Source organism: Balaenoptera musculus, chromosome 6 (assembly GCF_009873245.2).
Source record: "Balaenoptera musculus isolate JJ_BM4_2016_0621 chromosome 6, mBalMus1.pri.v3, whole genome shotgun sequence".
Lineage (NCBI taxonomy): Eukaryota > Metazoa > Chordata > Mammalia > Artiodactyla > Balaenopteridae > Balaenoptera > Balaenoptera musculus.
In genome coordinates this window covers 92,110,794-92,125,053 of record NC_045790.1, presented here as the reverse complement: position 1 = coordinate 92,125,053, position 14,260 = coordinate 92,110,794, and the positions used below count along the sequence as shown (strand labels likewise).

Genomic DNA, 14,260 nt, shown 5'->3' with positions numbered 1-14,260 from the left:
GGGGTGAAATAAGTGAGAGAGCAGAGTGAAGTGAGGGATGCTGTGCTAGTGAAGATTCCTTCATATGGAAGGAAGATTAGGAGTGAGGAAGAAGCATTCATTCTTGTCTTGATGATGTCTTCTACCTTTTCAAGGGAAATGATTCCTCTGGAAGGTGAAGGAGAAATGATAGGAGTTGAATAATTTTGCCTCTGGTTAGCAGTCATTTGTTAATATCTTTCCATATTTTCCACCATTGGAGACCTTTTTTTTCCCCCCCTTTGGTGGTTTCCTTCCTTTGTTCTTAATTCTTAGCAAGCTCCTCCAGGGATTGAGTTTTCCCAAAACTAATTTTGACCTCCTTTCTTGGTTCATATCATTTAAAAATCGGATGAGTCAAGCCTGCAAAAGGAAGTAAAATGGAATTCCTTTGTTTACCCACATTCAATGTGTGGGTAACTGAAATGTGAAGATTAACTGTAGAAACAAAGATCTCTCCTTTGAGATGGAATCATGCTAATTATCTCATGGTGATAAAAATCAGATTAAAAAATTTTTTTTGACCAATAGAAACTCGAGAAGTAAGTTATTACTTACTGAATGTAGTTTGGTATATAAAATCTTCCCACATAAAGGATTCATCAATAGAAATTTTTTTAAGTTTGCGATTGCCCCTTTTGTTTCTTGTTTCTTATTTCAGAATATTTCAGGATTATATATGGTCAGCAATTTTTATTTCTGAGTCAGAATAGTGGATTTTGGTAAGGGGTGACATGCATCCCACAGAGACTAGGAAGCATGAGGAACAGGGGTAACTAAAGCTCTATGGAATGAGACTTGTTACTGGAATATGGTTATTGGACAGGAGCCACTGAAGTTCAGGAAAAGAAAATGGATTTTCTGTAATGGATAACACCTTGTGCCAGTTTGGCAAGTCCTGGTAATATGATTGTGGTAAAATCTCACGCTGGCTTTGTTTTCTACCCACCCTGTCGGTATACCTGTTTTTCCCCAAACAATTTTTCTGTTTTCCCTTAAGATGATGGTTTACCAGCCTCATCTAATTGCTTCTTTCTGAGACTCATCTGTTAGTCTTCACAGTATCCAGTTTTGTAGTTTTCCTGGGCAATTTTATAGCTTTTCTTCAGGCTGTCATGTAAGGTTGTCTTAACAATTTATATAATTTCTTTATCATTTATATACAGTTACTCATATTTATTTAAAATTTATATATTTTAGCTTTTCTATTTTTTTGCATTATGGTTTTTAAAAATTTCACACTTACCAGTGCCTTATGGTTTTTAAAGTAGTTTCTGCGTCATAATTTCATTTGATCCTTACAACAGTTTATCAGAGAATAAGAATGTTTTGTTCACATCTCATAGCTATTAAAAGGTAGAACTGGTGAACTAGATTTCAGATCTTCTGATTCATGCCTGGGCTGTTGCTTATCTTAATGCATTCTGTTGCTCTTTGTTATAATTTACTTTTCACTTGTAAAGGTCTGAATTCTTCTTGGTAGTTTTCAGTATGATACTCTCTAATCTTCCGATGAGAGTGGTAGCACAAATATTGCTATGATTATTTTATTATAGACTCAGAATTGAAACTTAACTGACAGCCTCATCAGAAACAACTGAATTCCTGCCAGAGTTGAAATTAGAATCAAAAATGAGAATGTCCTGATTTTGGTCTGACCTTTTTTCCATTATGGAACAAAGGCCTTTTAGTTAAGGCATATTATCAGATCTCATATCTTTAACTTATGAAGCAAAATGAAGAAGGTTAAAAAAGAAAAATAAAACTTAAATATAACTTCTCAGTTTTAAGTTTCTTTACATTATAAAATTAACCTATATAATGTTTACCAGTTTTTTTTTAAAGTGCCTTAAGAGGTAATAGTTAAATGTTAAAGCTGCTTTAAGAATAGTTACAATATTATTAGTCTGTTCAATATTATTCTTCAAAATTTGGGATCTGTTAATACACAAAATGCTCTAAAACTTTAATATAAAATCAATTTCCAGGCAATAACTTTTTCTTACCTCCTTAATAATTCACTTTATTTCAGGGGAGAGGGACCAATAAAAACTTCCCAGGATTTAATGCATCAACTAGAGGTATGTTTTATTTCCATTTTATGCTAATATTTTATTTTTATTATTATTATTATTATTTTGGCTGCACCATGCAGCTCGAGGGATCTTATTAGTTCCCTGACCAGGAATCGAACCCAGGGCCCTGGCAGTGAGAGTGCTGAGTCCTAACCACTGGACCGCCAGGGAGTTCCCCTATGCTGATACTTTAATTCTGGGCTAAAAGTTCGTGATAGTTAGTTTTCTTAATGATTTACTGCATCATGTTTGTATGTTTACCTACGTACACAGCACATGTGTACTGTAGAGAGTGGTAGAAAAGCAGAGGACTGCAGTAGCATTTTGTGGAGCTGTTTTGGTTATCTTAGTGGAAAAAAGCTTAAATATTATAGGGATAAAGTAGAATGGGCTTTGATAGTCACTAGATGCAATATTAAGTTTCAGGTTTTCCCAAGTAGGTGAAAATATCCTGTCAGCAGATGCATATCTTATACTGTCCTAAATGTGAGGAAAGCTTTTTGGCTTCTTCATTATTGAATTGGATGAATGATATTGATTAAATAAGATAACACATAAGAAAGCACTTGTCATAGGGTTGAGACCATTACAGGTTCTCAGTACATGTTAGTTTCCTTTTCTTCTTCCATATTCCTGATGATTTAAGGCATTCAGGGAGAGACACATACTGACACTCACCCTTCTGCCCTATGTGTCTCATGAAACTCCTCATAGGCCTAGCTCTAATTCTCCTCGCTTACCTAGAGGCTTAGATTGATAAGTGGATTTCAAGAGTCCTTTCTTATTTCCCCTGACTCTCATGTTAGTCTGTTTGCCTCTCTAGAACCAAGGGCATTCTTGCATTTGAAATTTGAAATTTCTATCACTTTATCAATGTTATGTGTTTTCCTTTGGCATTCCCATGTGCTTTCACCTGAGCCTCTTCAGGGAAGGGATTTCAGCTTGAGAGGATGATTGTCAACAGAGTCAGAAGAATTATAGAAAATACTTCATTCGGAATTTTCTGTAAAGTTGACTATAAGTGAGCTATTTCCCTTTTTAAAAAGTTGGGAGAAATTCTGGATTCATTTTGTTCAGTTTGACCCATATCCATTCCAAGTCACACCACACCATAGAGAGTATTTCACTGTAAAAGATCCACACTACTCACCTTCTTCCTGTGTTAGCTTATTCATTAAACCAACATCTGCTGATTGTCTACATAAAATGTTCATCACATATTCATTGAGTTTGTACTGTGTGTCAAACCCTGGGGATGAGAGCTTTGGAGAAGAGTGAACAAAGGAAACTCCCCACCCCATGGAGCTTACATTCTAGTGGGAGCAGATAGACAATGAAAAGTTAAATATATAATGCCCATATATAAGTACCGAGAGATAAAATCTTGTAGGATAAGAAGAGAGGTGATAGAAGGGGGATGGTCAGGAAAGACCTCTTTAAGGAGGTAACATCTGAGTAGAGTAGAGTGTTGAGAGAGTGAGCTAGATGGATATCTTGGGGTCGAATATTTCAGGCAGACAGAACAAGTGCAAAGGCCCTGAGGTGTAGGGGTAGGCTGGAGGTGTCTGAAGAACAATAAGGAGACAGGCGTGGGTGGAATGTAGTGAGCCAGAAGGAATGTGGTAACATATGACATCTCTGAGCCATGGGAAGAACCTTGATTTTATTTTTCAAGAATGATGGAAAACCCATTGAGGTTTTGAGGAGCAATGGCATGACCTGGCTTCTGTTTTAAAAGGTTTTTGGCTTGACCAACAGGGTAAATGTTAGCACCATTTACTGAGCGAGAGAACAGAGGGACAACACCGAATTTAGAGGGAGAAAATCAAGCATTTTATTTTGCCAAAGTAGGATGAACAGGAGTGGTGTCAGGTTAGGTGAAGAATGGACAGAGATTTGGGAGTCATCAGCTTTAAGGTGGTTTTAAAACCATGGTACTCTGTGACACAGGGATCTTGCCCCCAAGGGGTTTGCAGGCTAGAAGGGAAGAGAAGATGTGTACAGAGAAAGTGGGAATGTGGAATGATGAGGAACATGTGGGTAAGTGAGTCATTCCATTTGGTTAGAAGGTATGTTTAAAACGCACTGGTTTCCCTTTTAAAGGATAGGGAAGGATGCTAAGGGCTATTTGACCTTGAGATCAGTTTATCCAATGATAGCAAGGCTGTTGGAAAGAGAGTTAAAGTTAACCCTGAAATTATTTGCCTCCCTGTTCTGCGTCTTCATATGCTTTATCTAATTTATTACCAAGATCTATTATTTTTCTTCACAAATCACTCTCAAATTTGCCCTGTTCTTTTCATTCTTCCTGCTGCCACCTAAAGCTCAGTCTTCACTTCCCTGGTATCTCTCACTCTAAAAGATTCTGTGTACCATTTAAAAATAATCATCCCGAATATTCTAAAGTATTTTTCAGTATTCTTTCCCATCGTCTTCTTCTCCTCACTAAATTGTACAATGTATGCTGAATAGGGAAAAAATAATCCCCTCAAATGGCTAGTTGAAGAATGTGTATAGGTGACAAATTCTATCTTGCTGAGCTGGAAGCAGGAATGGTCTAATGCTTTTGACCCCATGTTCCAAGATTCAACACCCTCTTATAATTGGGGATATTATGAGATGAGCTTCGGCTCCATCCAAAAGCCCAGGCATAATTTTTATGGCTAAGTATCAAATGTCTGTGTGATCCTGCACAGTAATTGGAGGTGTCCCGGTGTAGGGGAGCCACTGCAGGGACTGATTCTGCATCAGGTCTGGGAAATCTGCTTCTGAATACAGTTAAACTCTTGCGTTTTCCTGGATACAACAAAAACCAAAGAAGTTCCATGACAGACCTTTTATGTTTAGGTTTATTTTTAAAATTCTGTATGAAAATTATCCATGAGTGTATTTCTTACCAACTATCTAGATGACATACACCTAACGTAGTGATGTTTTTCCTTTCTACCAGGCTTTTGCTGAAGAGGGTTTGAAGCTTGCTTCAAGTGTGCAAGCTTTCTCAAAACAGGTAATGCACGTATCCCTGCCTGGTGCTGGTGGTGATGTAAATACCCACTTTGAGGGTATATTATTAAGGTATAAAGGTATTTAAGGTTTAAAAGATGGAATTTCATTGGAGTTGTTATAACTTCCTTATTTACATTTCAGCTGAAAGATGATGATAAGCATATGCTTCTCCTGGAAATAAACAAGCTTGTTCCTCTATGCCACCAGCTCCAGGCAGTAACTAAGATACCTTTGCAGAATCAAGTGTTTCTAAAGGTAAAAGGGAGGGTGGGACATTCAGGAAAGCACCTGAGAAACTTTCACACTTTTTTATTATTAGGTTAGCTTCCAGCCCCTTTTTCTTCAAATAAAGTGTTAATACCTACAGAAGAACAATTTATTTCCATTTTTCCTGCCTTGACTGCAAGGACCATTTATCATCTGCAGTTATAACTGACCCCAGGAAGCAGTACGTTCACCAAGTAAATTAGCTTTTTGGACATGATTAATACCACAGCACGGAGCAGCTACCCTTAAATCCCAACATCATCACCTGACTAACTAGGGCACAGACCCCTCAGAGTGAAGGCCTTCTGTTGTTTGTTTTAGGGAGTTTGAGTGCAAAAAAGTAGAGTGCAAGGAAGTGTAAAGAAGGGGGTTCACTGCCACTATTTGGTGCACTTTGAGAAGCCCCTAAACCATCTGAAATAGAACAGGTTGATTTTTCCATCCATTCTTCCTGGGGTTCCATGAAATTGGCATGAGACTTGGGCAACAATCCCTGCTTCTGTGTTCTGGGACCTCAGGTCATCAAGTCAGCTCAGATGCCTTAATCTGTGTACCCTTTGAGATCCCTTAGATTTCTATAATGAAGAAATTTTTACCATTTTCAAACTAAATGATAAAGTCTTTTGAAGGCCTCCTTATAAGAATTTGATTTGCTTGCTTTCTGTCACTATAGGTTGATAAGAGTATTACAAAGACAAGATGCATAATGGCTACTTTGGTCCAACTTCTCTCACTTTGCTATAAACTGCTGAAGAAGGTAAGATAATTTGTGTATCTTAAACTTACATTTAAAAAATTAGTCTAAAGGAGAGTGCAAAAGAAATAGATACTATTTAATTTTGCAGTTATTTTAAGAGTAAAGTAAAGCAGAAACTAATTTTCTTAATTCTTTCCAGCTTCAAATGGAAAACAACAGATGGGTCTCAGTTACAAATAAAGATTCTGTGGATGGTAAAACTTGAGAAGCTTTTGAGGTCAGATCTCTGGAACACCATGTGGCAAAGCTGACATTTTTAGAAAGCAAATGATCCTTTATATTTCAGAAACTGAACAATTTTGTAAAGAAAACAAACTGAAATCTTGCTTTATTTTCTGATCATGAAACCGATTGTGAAGCTTTCTGACAACTATTAAATGCCATGGTAGTTGCTATATTTCTAATTGCAGTGTGATTTTAGAATGGGACGTTGCCATGAATTATGTTCTTTAAATCAAACCAAATATCCCTACTGTCTTAATGACAGTTTAATCCAAAGAAACTATTTTGAATATATGATCACTTTTGGCATATTTTACCCTAACTTCCTATTTTTTTAAATTTAAGCTTATCATCTACTATACCAAGTTGCAGCAGAAGAGACACAGTAGTCTGGGTGATGCAGGGTTTTCCTTAAACCTGTGGACTCTTCTTCAATCCCTCTGTCCACTGAGTATGACTGGGCCTCCGCTGTCCCCTCTGTCACAGATCATCCATGCCAGGAGCACACGTTTGTTCTGTAGTAAGGGTTTCACAGAGCACAGGAAATCTGTTGTGATGCATGTCCCGCTCCCACCCAAAAGCAGGGTCATGGAGCTCACTGCACGGAATCCTGGAGGAACTCACTAGGAGATGGTTTTAGTTCTCGTTCTAGCATAGCTGGCCTGTCTGCCCTGAATATTAGCTGGAATCCTAAGCCTATCTTACTGGCTTAAAAAGTTTTTGTACTTCTGAGTAGTGACTGATGGAACAGAAGGTAGAAGACAGAGAATAATTGAACTAAGCTGTTTAAAATAAATTCTGAGTAAGCATACATTTTATATATGTGCCTTTGGAATGTTCATTATAAAACAAATAAACAACTTTAGTCTTTTTAGTTTTACGGTTTAAAGCTTTTGTTTTTGTGGGGTGGGTTTTGATAGAAGGATCTGGTTATAAGTTCTGTCCTTATGATGTAGTACAGTTAACTTTGTTTTTTTGTGCTTGTATCCCAGTGCTTCGAAATTTATTTTGAAATCTAACGGGACCTGTCAGTTGCCAAATGGCAGTAGTTCTATAAGCTCCTCTGATGATCATTATTTAGGTCAGCCATCACAGTCAATATTCACAAGATCCTGAAGAACCACAGTACTACCAATTAGCTAGTCAATATTTTATTGAAGGAAACTTGAATTTACTGTAGGCCTTGGAGAGAAAATGGGATGCACTCAGCTTGGTTATGACCTTTATAAAATATTTCTTTATAAAAATCATCAAACATGATTTTTATGCCCTGAAACCAAAATATTCTTTTAAATTACAATGGAAATAATGGGAAAATGATGTGAGGTAATGTTATATGTAAAATAGATATATAATTCTTTTACTATCTTTAGTATCTTTGTTTTATGACATCTTTGGAAATCATTTGTGCTACCTGAAATGGGGATTTGCTGTTTTGTGCTTACACTTTCACCTCATAGCACTATCAAGGTAGATGTTTGTAGAGTTACTACCTGTATCACATCTGGTGGGTCTACTTAGGGGAGAGTCATGCTGGCACTTAAGTTAAAAGTTTCCTTGTAAGTCAAAAATAATTTTAAAAAATTTATTTACAAAAGAGTTTACATACCTGAAATGAGAATTCTCTTATTTAAATGCAAGTGGTGGTAGGAAAGGGATAACTTATCACTTCAACAGCATAAGATGATAGAGAACCAAAAGAATTTACATGTCAATGATAATTGTTTTATTTAAAACCATATATTTATATGTATGTATGTGTTGCAGCCCTTAAGGAAAAATAAGTTTTAAAAGTCCTTTTATTTGAAATTCAATGTAAACAAGTATACAGTTTTAAACCATAAATTCATAGTTTTTTGTTTATTGTTTAAATGATGTGAAAGCTTTTGTTCTGTTCAAAAGCATCTGTGTCTTCGAATTCCAGGAACCTCTTGGGAACTTCTTCGCTGGTTACTCTGTAACTAGAGTGTGAGACTGAGAGACCACAAATGCACATGTTACTTCATACAGCATTATAATATTGATACTTCCATGTTAGCAAAGCCCCTTTCAAAGCCTTTTCATGTGTCCCTCATTAAGAAACCAGTGTTACAGTGCTACATTGTTCAGAGTTGAAGGCCAACCCATAGACATAGAGAAGGTACACTCTACACCCTGCCTCTGCCCGGCAACCTAAGCGGGGGAGTTGGGGCAGAAGGGGTGGGACCAGACGTTTCGGTCGTGTCACACTGAAGTAGATTGGGTAAGAAAGGCCAGTTGTTTTTCAACTTCAAAGTGATGGAAAATTGAGGCAAAAACAATAACCATGCCATAATATTCAAACAGAATTACATCAAAACCTAGTATTTACTAACAGGTTACAGGATGATGGGTAAATTATTTTTTTATTTTGCTGTCTTTTCTGTCTTTTTCAAATTTTCTTCAACGTGCTTTGTTTGTTGGCTTTTAATCAGAAAAACGTCTGTCGCTTGCCAGTTGTTAGAAAGAGAAAAGCAAAAGAACAGAGTGAGTACATGGGCAGGCAGATCTGGGAGGTTGAAGACAAAATGGAATCAAGGCTTGTTATGCAAGACGAAGAAGGAAAACTAGGTCAGGTTTTAAGATCAGGCCTCCCTGCAGATGGCCGGGTGTGAAGTACATTTCAGCATCTCTGGTTCTTCCTTAGTGCACTGACTGGTAGGCCAGGTAAGGATAAGAATGCCCTGTTGTTTTTACTCAATCTTAATCCTCATGAGGTCACTGTTGTGGCATTGATGCGTTTCACCACGACTTCTTCATACTGTTTTTGTGTCAGTAAACCCTTCTGTTATGCTTTTACTTTCTTCAAACTTGGGCAACACAACTGCAGTGTAGCCTTCGGTGGATGGCTAGAAGGGAAATAGAATATTTAATACTGTCAAATGGTAAAAAATCAGATAAAAAGTGTGTGGATGGGATCTTACTTCCCCAGACCCTTTCACCTTCTCTTGAAGAATGGATGGCTTATGGAGGATGTTTTCATTCACTACCATCAACCGTCCTCTAACACAGCTATTTAAAGAAAAAATTGCTTTGAAGAAAAATATTATCTTCTTTGTTTCTCCAAAATTGTGGTTAAAAAGTAACTCACATATATATGGTGTATTCTTCTCCATCAGAGCAGTAAATCTTACACAGAGGTGCAAGTTCTGTTAGAATCTGTGCCCCCTGATAATAAAAGGGAAGAAAAAAATTTATTGATGTACATTTTCACTTTTCTTTGTGAGGCAGCCCTCAGAGTTACAATAGGATATATTCCTGGAATTAGCGTTTTAAATAAAATGACTTAAGTACAGAAAAACCATTCATTTATTCAAATATTTATATATTAAATGCCTCTATGGGCTAGGCACCATCCTAGGCTCTAGGGGAAAAAGAAGCCTAAGACAAATGTGATAATAGGTAGTTTAGTTACATATTAAGAATATATTTTATCTTATTATACTTTATATTTAACTGTACATGAGAAAGCTGCACATAGCCAAGTGTAAAGATTTCAAAAGGAATGTAGGAAAATCTCATCAATAAGCAATAATATAAAATTCAACATTATAGAGAATGACAGCAATATTGTACAAAGTTAGTTTCATTAAGATTCCTACCTTATTTTTATATTAGAACTTAATAGAGAAAGGAACTTCTTTATTAGGTCAATCACTGAGACTTTCTGAAGAAGGGATATTTTTCTAATTAAAAAAAAATGCAATTTGAGGAAAATTTGGAAAACAGAAAAGTTTTAAGTAGCAGATAAGAGTAACTTACTCATTATCCTATAACCCGCTAGCAAATACTACATTTTGACACATGTCTGTTTGAATGTTGTGGCACGGTTATACTTTCATGTACTCCACTGTATGGATATATCTGGGGAGGTTCTGACAAATATCTATAGAGTCATTCAGGTTTTTCCCTAACATGAAAAACCAGAGCGAACTTTTTGGCCAACCCAGTACAAGGAGGCTCATGGGAAATGGATGCAAGCATGTCTCATGTGTTGCTCTTTTTTCCCAGGAATTTTTACTGCAGTGAACATCTGAGGTCAAGATGCTGTTCTTTATGGCCTCTTTCCCACTCACAACATTATTAGACAGCATTCAGGTGTTATACTGCATGCGCTTCACTCCTCTGCCTGCGGGTACTTCGTTTCAAAATACTAGTCAGTGTGACTCCCCACTTTTGGGAGGAGGGGCTGGGGATTTGTCCCAGATGGTTTGTCTTCCACTGGCTCTGTGTCAGAAAGAAGTGTTTTAACCCCTTTTGGTTACCTCCCTTGGGAGAAGAACTGATGGGCAGTGCTGAAATGCGATCAAAGCTTATCTACAGGGGGTTCCATGTGCAGGTCCCTCTCTGTTCCTCAGTAGTAACAACAGTGCTACTATTTTGGACAAAGATTGATGACAGGAACATCACAAGCACTAACTGTTTTACTTGTAATTTGTAGACTTTTAAGAATGGTCCACGCTTTTTAAAGTCCACTTGCTTCCTGAGTGAGGAAAAATCAATAATTATAAGGTAGGTTATTAGGGGCCTTCAGGCCTACAAAGGGGAGTATAAACAAGGGTCTTGCAGAACAGTGAGGTAATTAGCAGAAACTCTTAGTATGAACTCAGTAAATGAAGGACCTAAATCATCCACTGAAACTTTCCTTTCCAGGGGGTTTGTCACGATAGTTTAGTATGGTATTGAGTTGTCCTTGGTGTGATACCCTCCTTTAACAGTAAAATGTCCACCTTGCCTAGAATTGTAGAGGGCACAGGTAACATTTTCTATAACTAAACACTACGTGGAGGTAGAGGGTGTAGCTAGATGGTATTAAATTGGCAATGATTTAGGAATGGGAAATGATACGAAGCAAATAATGTATATTTTCCCAGATTGGTTTTTTTTTCCACTACCTCAGGACTTTTATTTTACTTTTAAGTTCACATGTGAAAATATATGATAAAGAAGTGTTGACCGGGCTTCCCTGGTGGCGCAGTGGTTGAGAGTCTGCCTGCCAGTGCAGGGGACGCGGGTTCGAGCCCTGGTCTGGGAGGATCCCGCATGCCACGGAGCGGCTGGGCCCGTGAGCCACAATTACTGAGCCTGCGCGTCTGGAGCCTGTGCTCCGCAACGGGAGAGGCCGCGATGGTGAGGGGCCCGCGCACCGCGATGAAGAGTGGCCCCCACTTGCCGCAGCTAGAGAAGGCCCTCGCACAGAAACGGAGACCCAACACAGCCATAAATAAATAAATAAATAAATAAGACTTTCTGTCTATTTCACTGTCTTTAAAAAAAAAAAAAAGTGTTGACCATCTAAATTTTATAGAATTCGAAATACTGGCTTAACAAAACAGGAAGGGACAGAATATCTTGTTATATTGGTATTAGAGTTGTTCTTTCAAAGGCCCACCTTCTCCATCCTTCATCCTGGGGATGATAGGGATGGTGGCCCAGAAGCTAATATGACAGATAATATACCTTCTGAAATACCTCATTTTTTTGGCCTGAGAATTTCCCTAGAGCTTAAGTATTCTTAAAATCATCTCTAACTGCCAGGGAAGTATGCTGAGCATACGTTACTGGGTTCTAAGACCGGCTGGCTCTATCATTATTGTGATAATAGAGGATTTAGGTAGAGAAATACAGGAACATACCCGCTTGAATTTCCCAGAGACTTTGTTCTGAAGTCTGCTACAGTTGGTACTGATTTGATAGGAAATGCTTTTAATTGCTTTTCCACTTTGAAGAACTGGATGGGATCCTGCCAGTGTGATGACACATATTCTACGAGGAGCAAAAATTGATCCTGTGTTATTGCTTGGTATGATTCTTCCCCCTATAACACAGTATTCCTACTGGCACAAGAAGAGCTGAGCTGACATTTGTTTAGTCAGCCTATCATTTCCCCCCATTTTCCTCTGGCTACTATTGGAGCTTAACTGAAGAGAAGAATGCAGTAATAAAAATGGAGAAAATGGGACTGAATTTCCTTCCCCAAAAGGGAAGCGTACCAGAGGTGCTTAGGCAGCACTGAGGAGGAAGAGAGAAAAGTAAGGCATGCCAGTATATACAGGATACCATCTGTGCTTCTACCCTAGCCCTCTCCATGGGCTTGGGCAATTCAGGGGTTAGGCACAGGCTGGTTACTTGAGGTAGTAGCTGACTGGGGGTGTGGTCCTCCATTTGGATGTTTGGGTAAGCAAGTTTATTTGTTTAGCGTAGGCACTGAAAGACTCATTCTTGTCAACCAAACTCCTACTATAAATAATACCATCTCAATACAGTGGAAGATAATCATTTAATGAATATTTATTCAATACAAGACCATACCAGGCTACAATGCCAGAAAAAAATTTTTTTTGATAATTTAAAATCCCCAATTTGCTTACCGGTTAGAGTGTTGTAGTATACAGTGGTCCTCACAGGGTTTTCCTTTGACATCTAGAAGAAATGAATGAGTCTGATGGCTGTTGAGTCAATATTTACTACCACTGTGTAGTACTTTCTTTGGTTCATAGAGGTAGTTAATTATGAAGGCTGGACCCATACATCACTGGTATCCCTTCATTACTCAAAAAGATATACCTAAAGGCTGACCATAAAGTATTTAAAGATATCTGGTCCAGATGGAATCATTCATTCAATGTTAAAATGATGATTAACTCTTTGCTCCACCTTTTTTTATCCTCACTTTAAAATGAGTACAATCATTTCTATTAGAAAAAAAGTGATTAGTAATGTATTCTTTAATTTAGTAGCATGTTTTGTTGGTCAGTTTTAGAGAGACTTAACTCATACTGGTTCGCCCAGGACTGTCCTGATGTTAGCGTTAAAAGTAATGGATTCCGGAAAACACGTCAATCCAGGGTTAACCGGACGGTCGGTTACACTAAGTTTGGCTAATAAAACGTATGCTATTGTAAAATATTTCAGTATTGTAAAAGATGAGTACACCTATTATCCCTAAATGAATGGGAGCAAGTTGGGTTAGAGGAGGGTCCCCAACGATGCTCTCATCACTGATATTTGCTGGATACACAAAGCTGTACAACAGGATACCTACTTCTAAGTGGCAAATGTGTAATACCAGCGACTTCCTTTAAGTAAAACTGTTAGATTCTGCTTTCTAAATGCCTCTATTCTAACCCACCCTCTTCTCTCCACCCCTATGCCTCTACCTTAGTTTAGACCGCTACCATTTAAATCATTTTATGTATCGACTCTTCTTGGAGGACTGAGCCCCTCAAATCCCTTTAGGTACTCAAGGAGATTGCAATCAGCTCCTGCCTCCCTCGGGGATCTCACCTTAGTCTACCATCTTCCCGCAAGCAACCCACCCTCGTGAACTCGCACTGCGCTCGCCCTACCCAGAATGCACCATGATGTTTTCCAGGTCCTTGCAAATGCCATTCCCTTGGCCTACGGGGGAACAGAGAGATCCAGTTCCTTCTGACGTGGGGAGGAAGCGCTGGGGAAGGTGCGTGTCATAGTCCCTATACTGTCAGATAAATTGGGCCCAGAAGAGACTGACATCATTCTCCACTTACCCGCTTTGTACCAGCGAGTGAAGTAACGATCCACAAGCGACGGCACCGCGGGCTCCGCAGCCAAGGCGGCCACAGGGGTCTCAGGCTCGGTAGCCATGGCGACCTCGGGTGCTGCAAACCCCGCCCTCTGGGGCCTGGATGCTTCTTCCTGCTCCCCAGGGAGGAAGGTGTCTTTCCAGCGGGTGACCCGGGGTACGTGTCGCGCAAGGGCCCGAGGCACCCCAGGCCCCGCAGGCTCCACCCACCGGCTCCTATTACTGAGCTCTGGGGTCTGACGTCAAAGCAGGGCTCAGATACAATAGGCTGGGCAGGAGGACGTATGGATAGGGGGCGGTCGCGAGCGCAGCTCCTCACTGTACTTTGCGGGG

General features: G+C 38.9%; 2 protein-coding genes across 5 annotated transcripts in view; one reads left to right on the top strand and one right to left on the bottom strand.

Annotated features, from left to right (window-relative positions):
- Positions 1 to 7,709, top strand: part of CTNNAL1 (catenin alpha like 1) — a 60,022-nt gene extending 52,313 nt beyond the window's left edge. For all 4 annotated transcript variants that reach the window (XM_036856736.1, XM_036856739.1, XM_036856738.1 and 1 more), the window contains 5 exons: positions 2,051 to 2,099; positions 5,044 to 5,100; positions 5,241 to 5,354; positions 6,040 to 6,123; positions 6,263 to 7,709. In XM_036856736.1, the coding sequence (XP_036712631.1) occupies positions 2,051 to 2,099; positions 5,044 to 5,100; positions 5,241 to 5,354; positions 6,040 to 6,123; positions 6,263 to 6,328 (370 nt within the window). In that variant the 3' untranslated portion in view covers positions 6,329 to 7,709. The remainder of the gene's footprint in view (positions 1 to 2,050; positions 2,100 to 5,043; positions 5,101 to 5,240; positions 5,355 to 6,039; positions 6,124 to 6,262) is intronic.
- A 419-nt stretch (positions 7,710 to 8,128) lies between these two features.
- LOC118897477 (protein Abitram-like) lies at positions 8,129 to 14,143 on the bottom strand. The gene is made up of 6 exons (XM_036856741.1): positions 13,893 to 14,143; positions 12,735 to 12,786; positions 12,000 to 12,129; positions 9,455 to 9,531; positions 9,306 to 9,375; positions 8,129 to 9,212 (listed from the first exon to the last, which is right to left on the bottom strand). Exons 1-6 carry the CDS (start codon positions 13,987 to 13,989, stop codon positions 9,120 to 9,122), a joined length of 519 nt encoding a protein of 172 aa, XP_036712636.1. The 5' UTR covers positions 13,990 to 14,143; the 3' UTR covers positions 8,129 to 9,119.
- Between the last annotated feature and the right edge of the window lie 117 nt (positions 14,144 to 14,260).

Coding starts and splice junctions, on each gene's coding strand:
- LOC118897477 (XM_036856741.1), bottom strand. CDS start 13,989: ATGGCTACCGAGCCTGAGACCCCTGTGGCCGCCTTGGCTGCGGAGCCC. Junction 12,787..13,892: donor CACTCGCTGGTACAAAGCGG/GTAAGTGGAGAA, acceptor CATTTCTTCTAG/ATGTCAAAGGAAAACCCTGT. Junction 9,532..11,999: donor TCTCTGGGAAATTCAAGCGG/GTATGTTCCTGT, acceptor TTTTATTATCAG/GGGGCACAGATTCTAACAGA.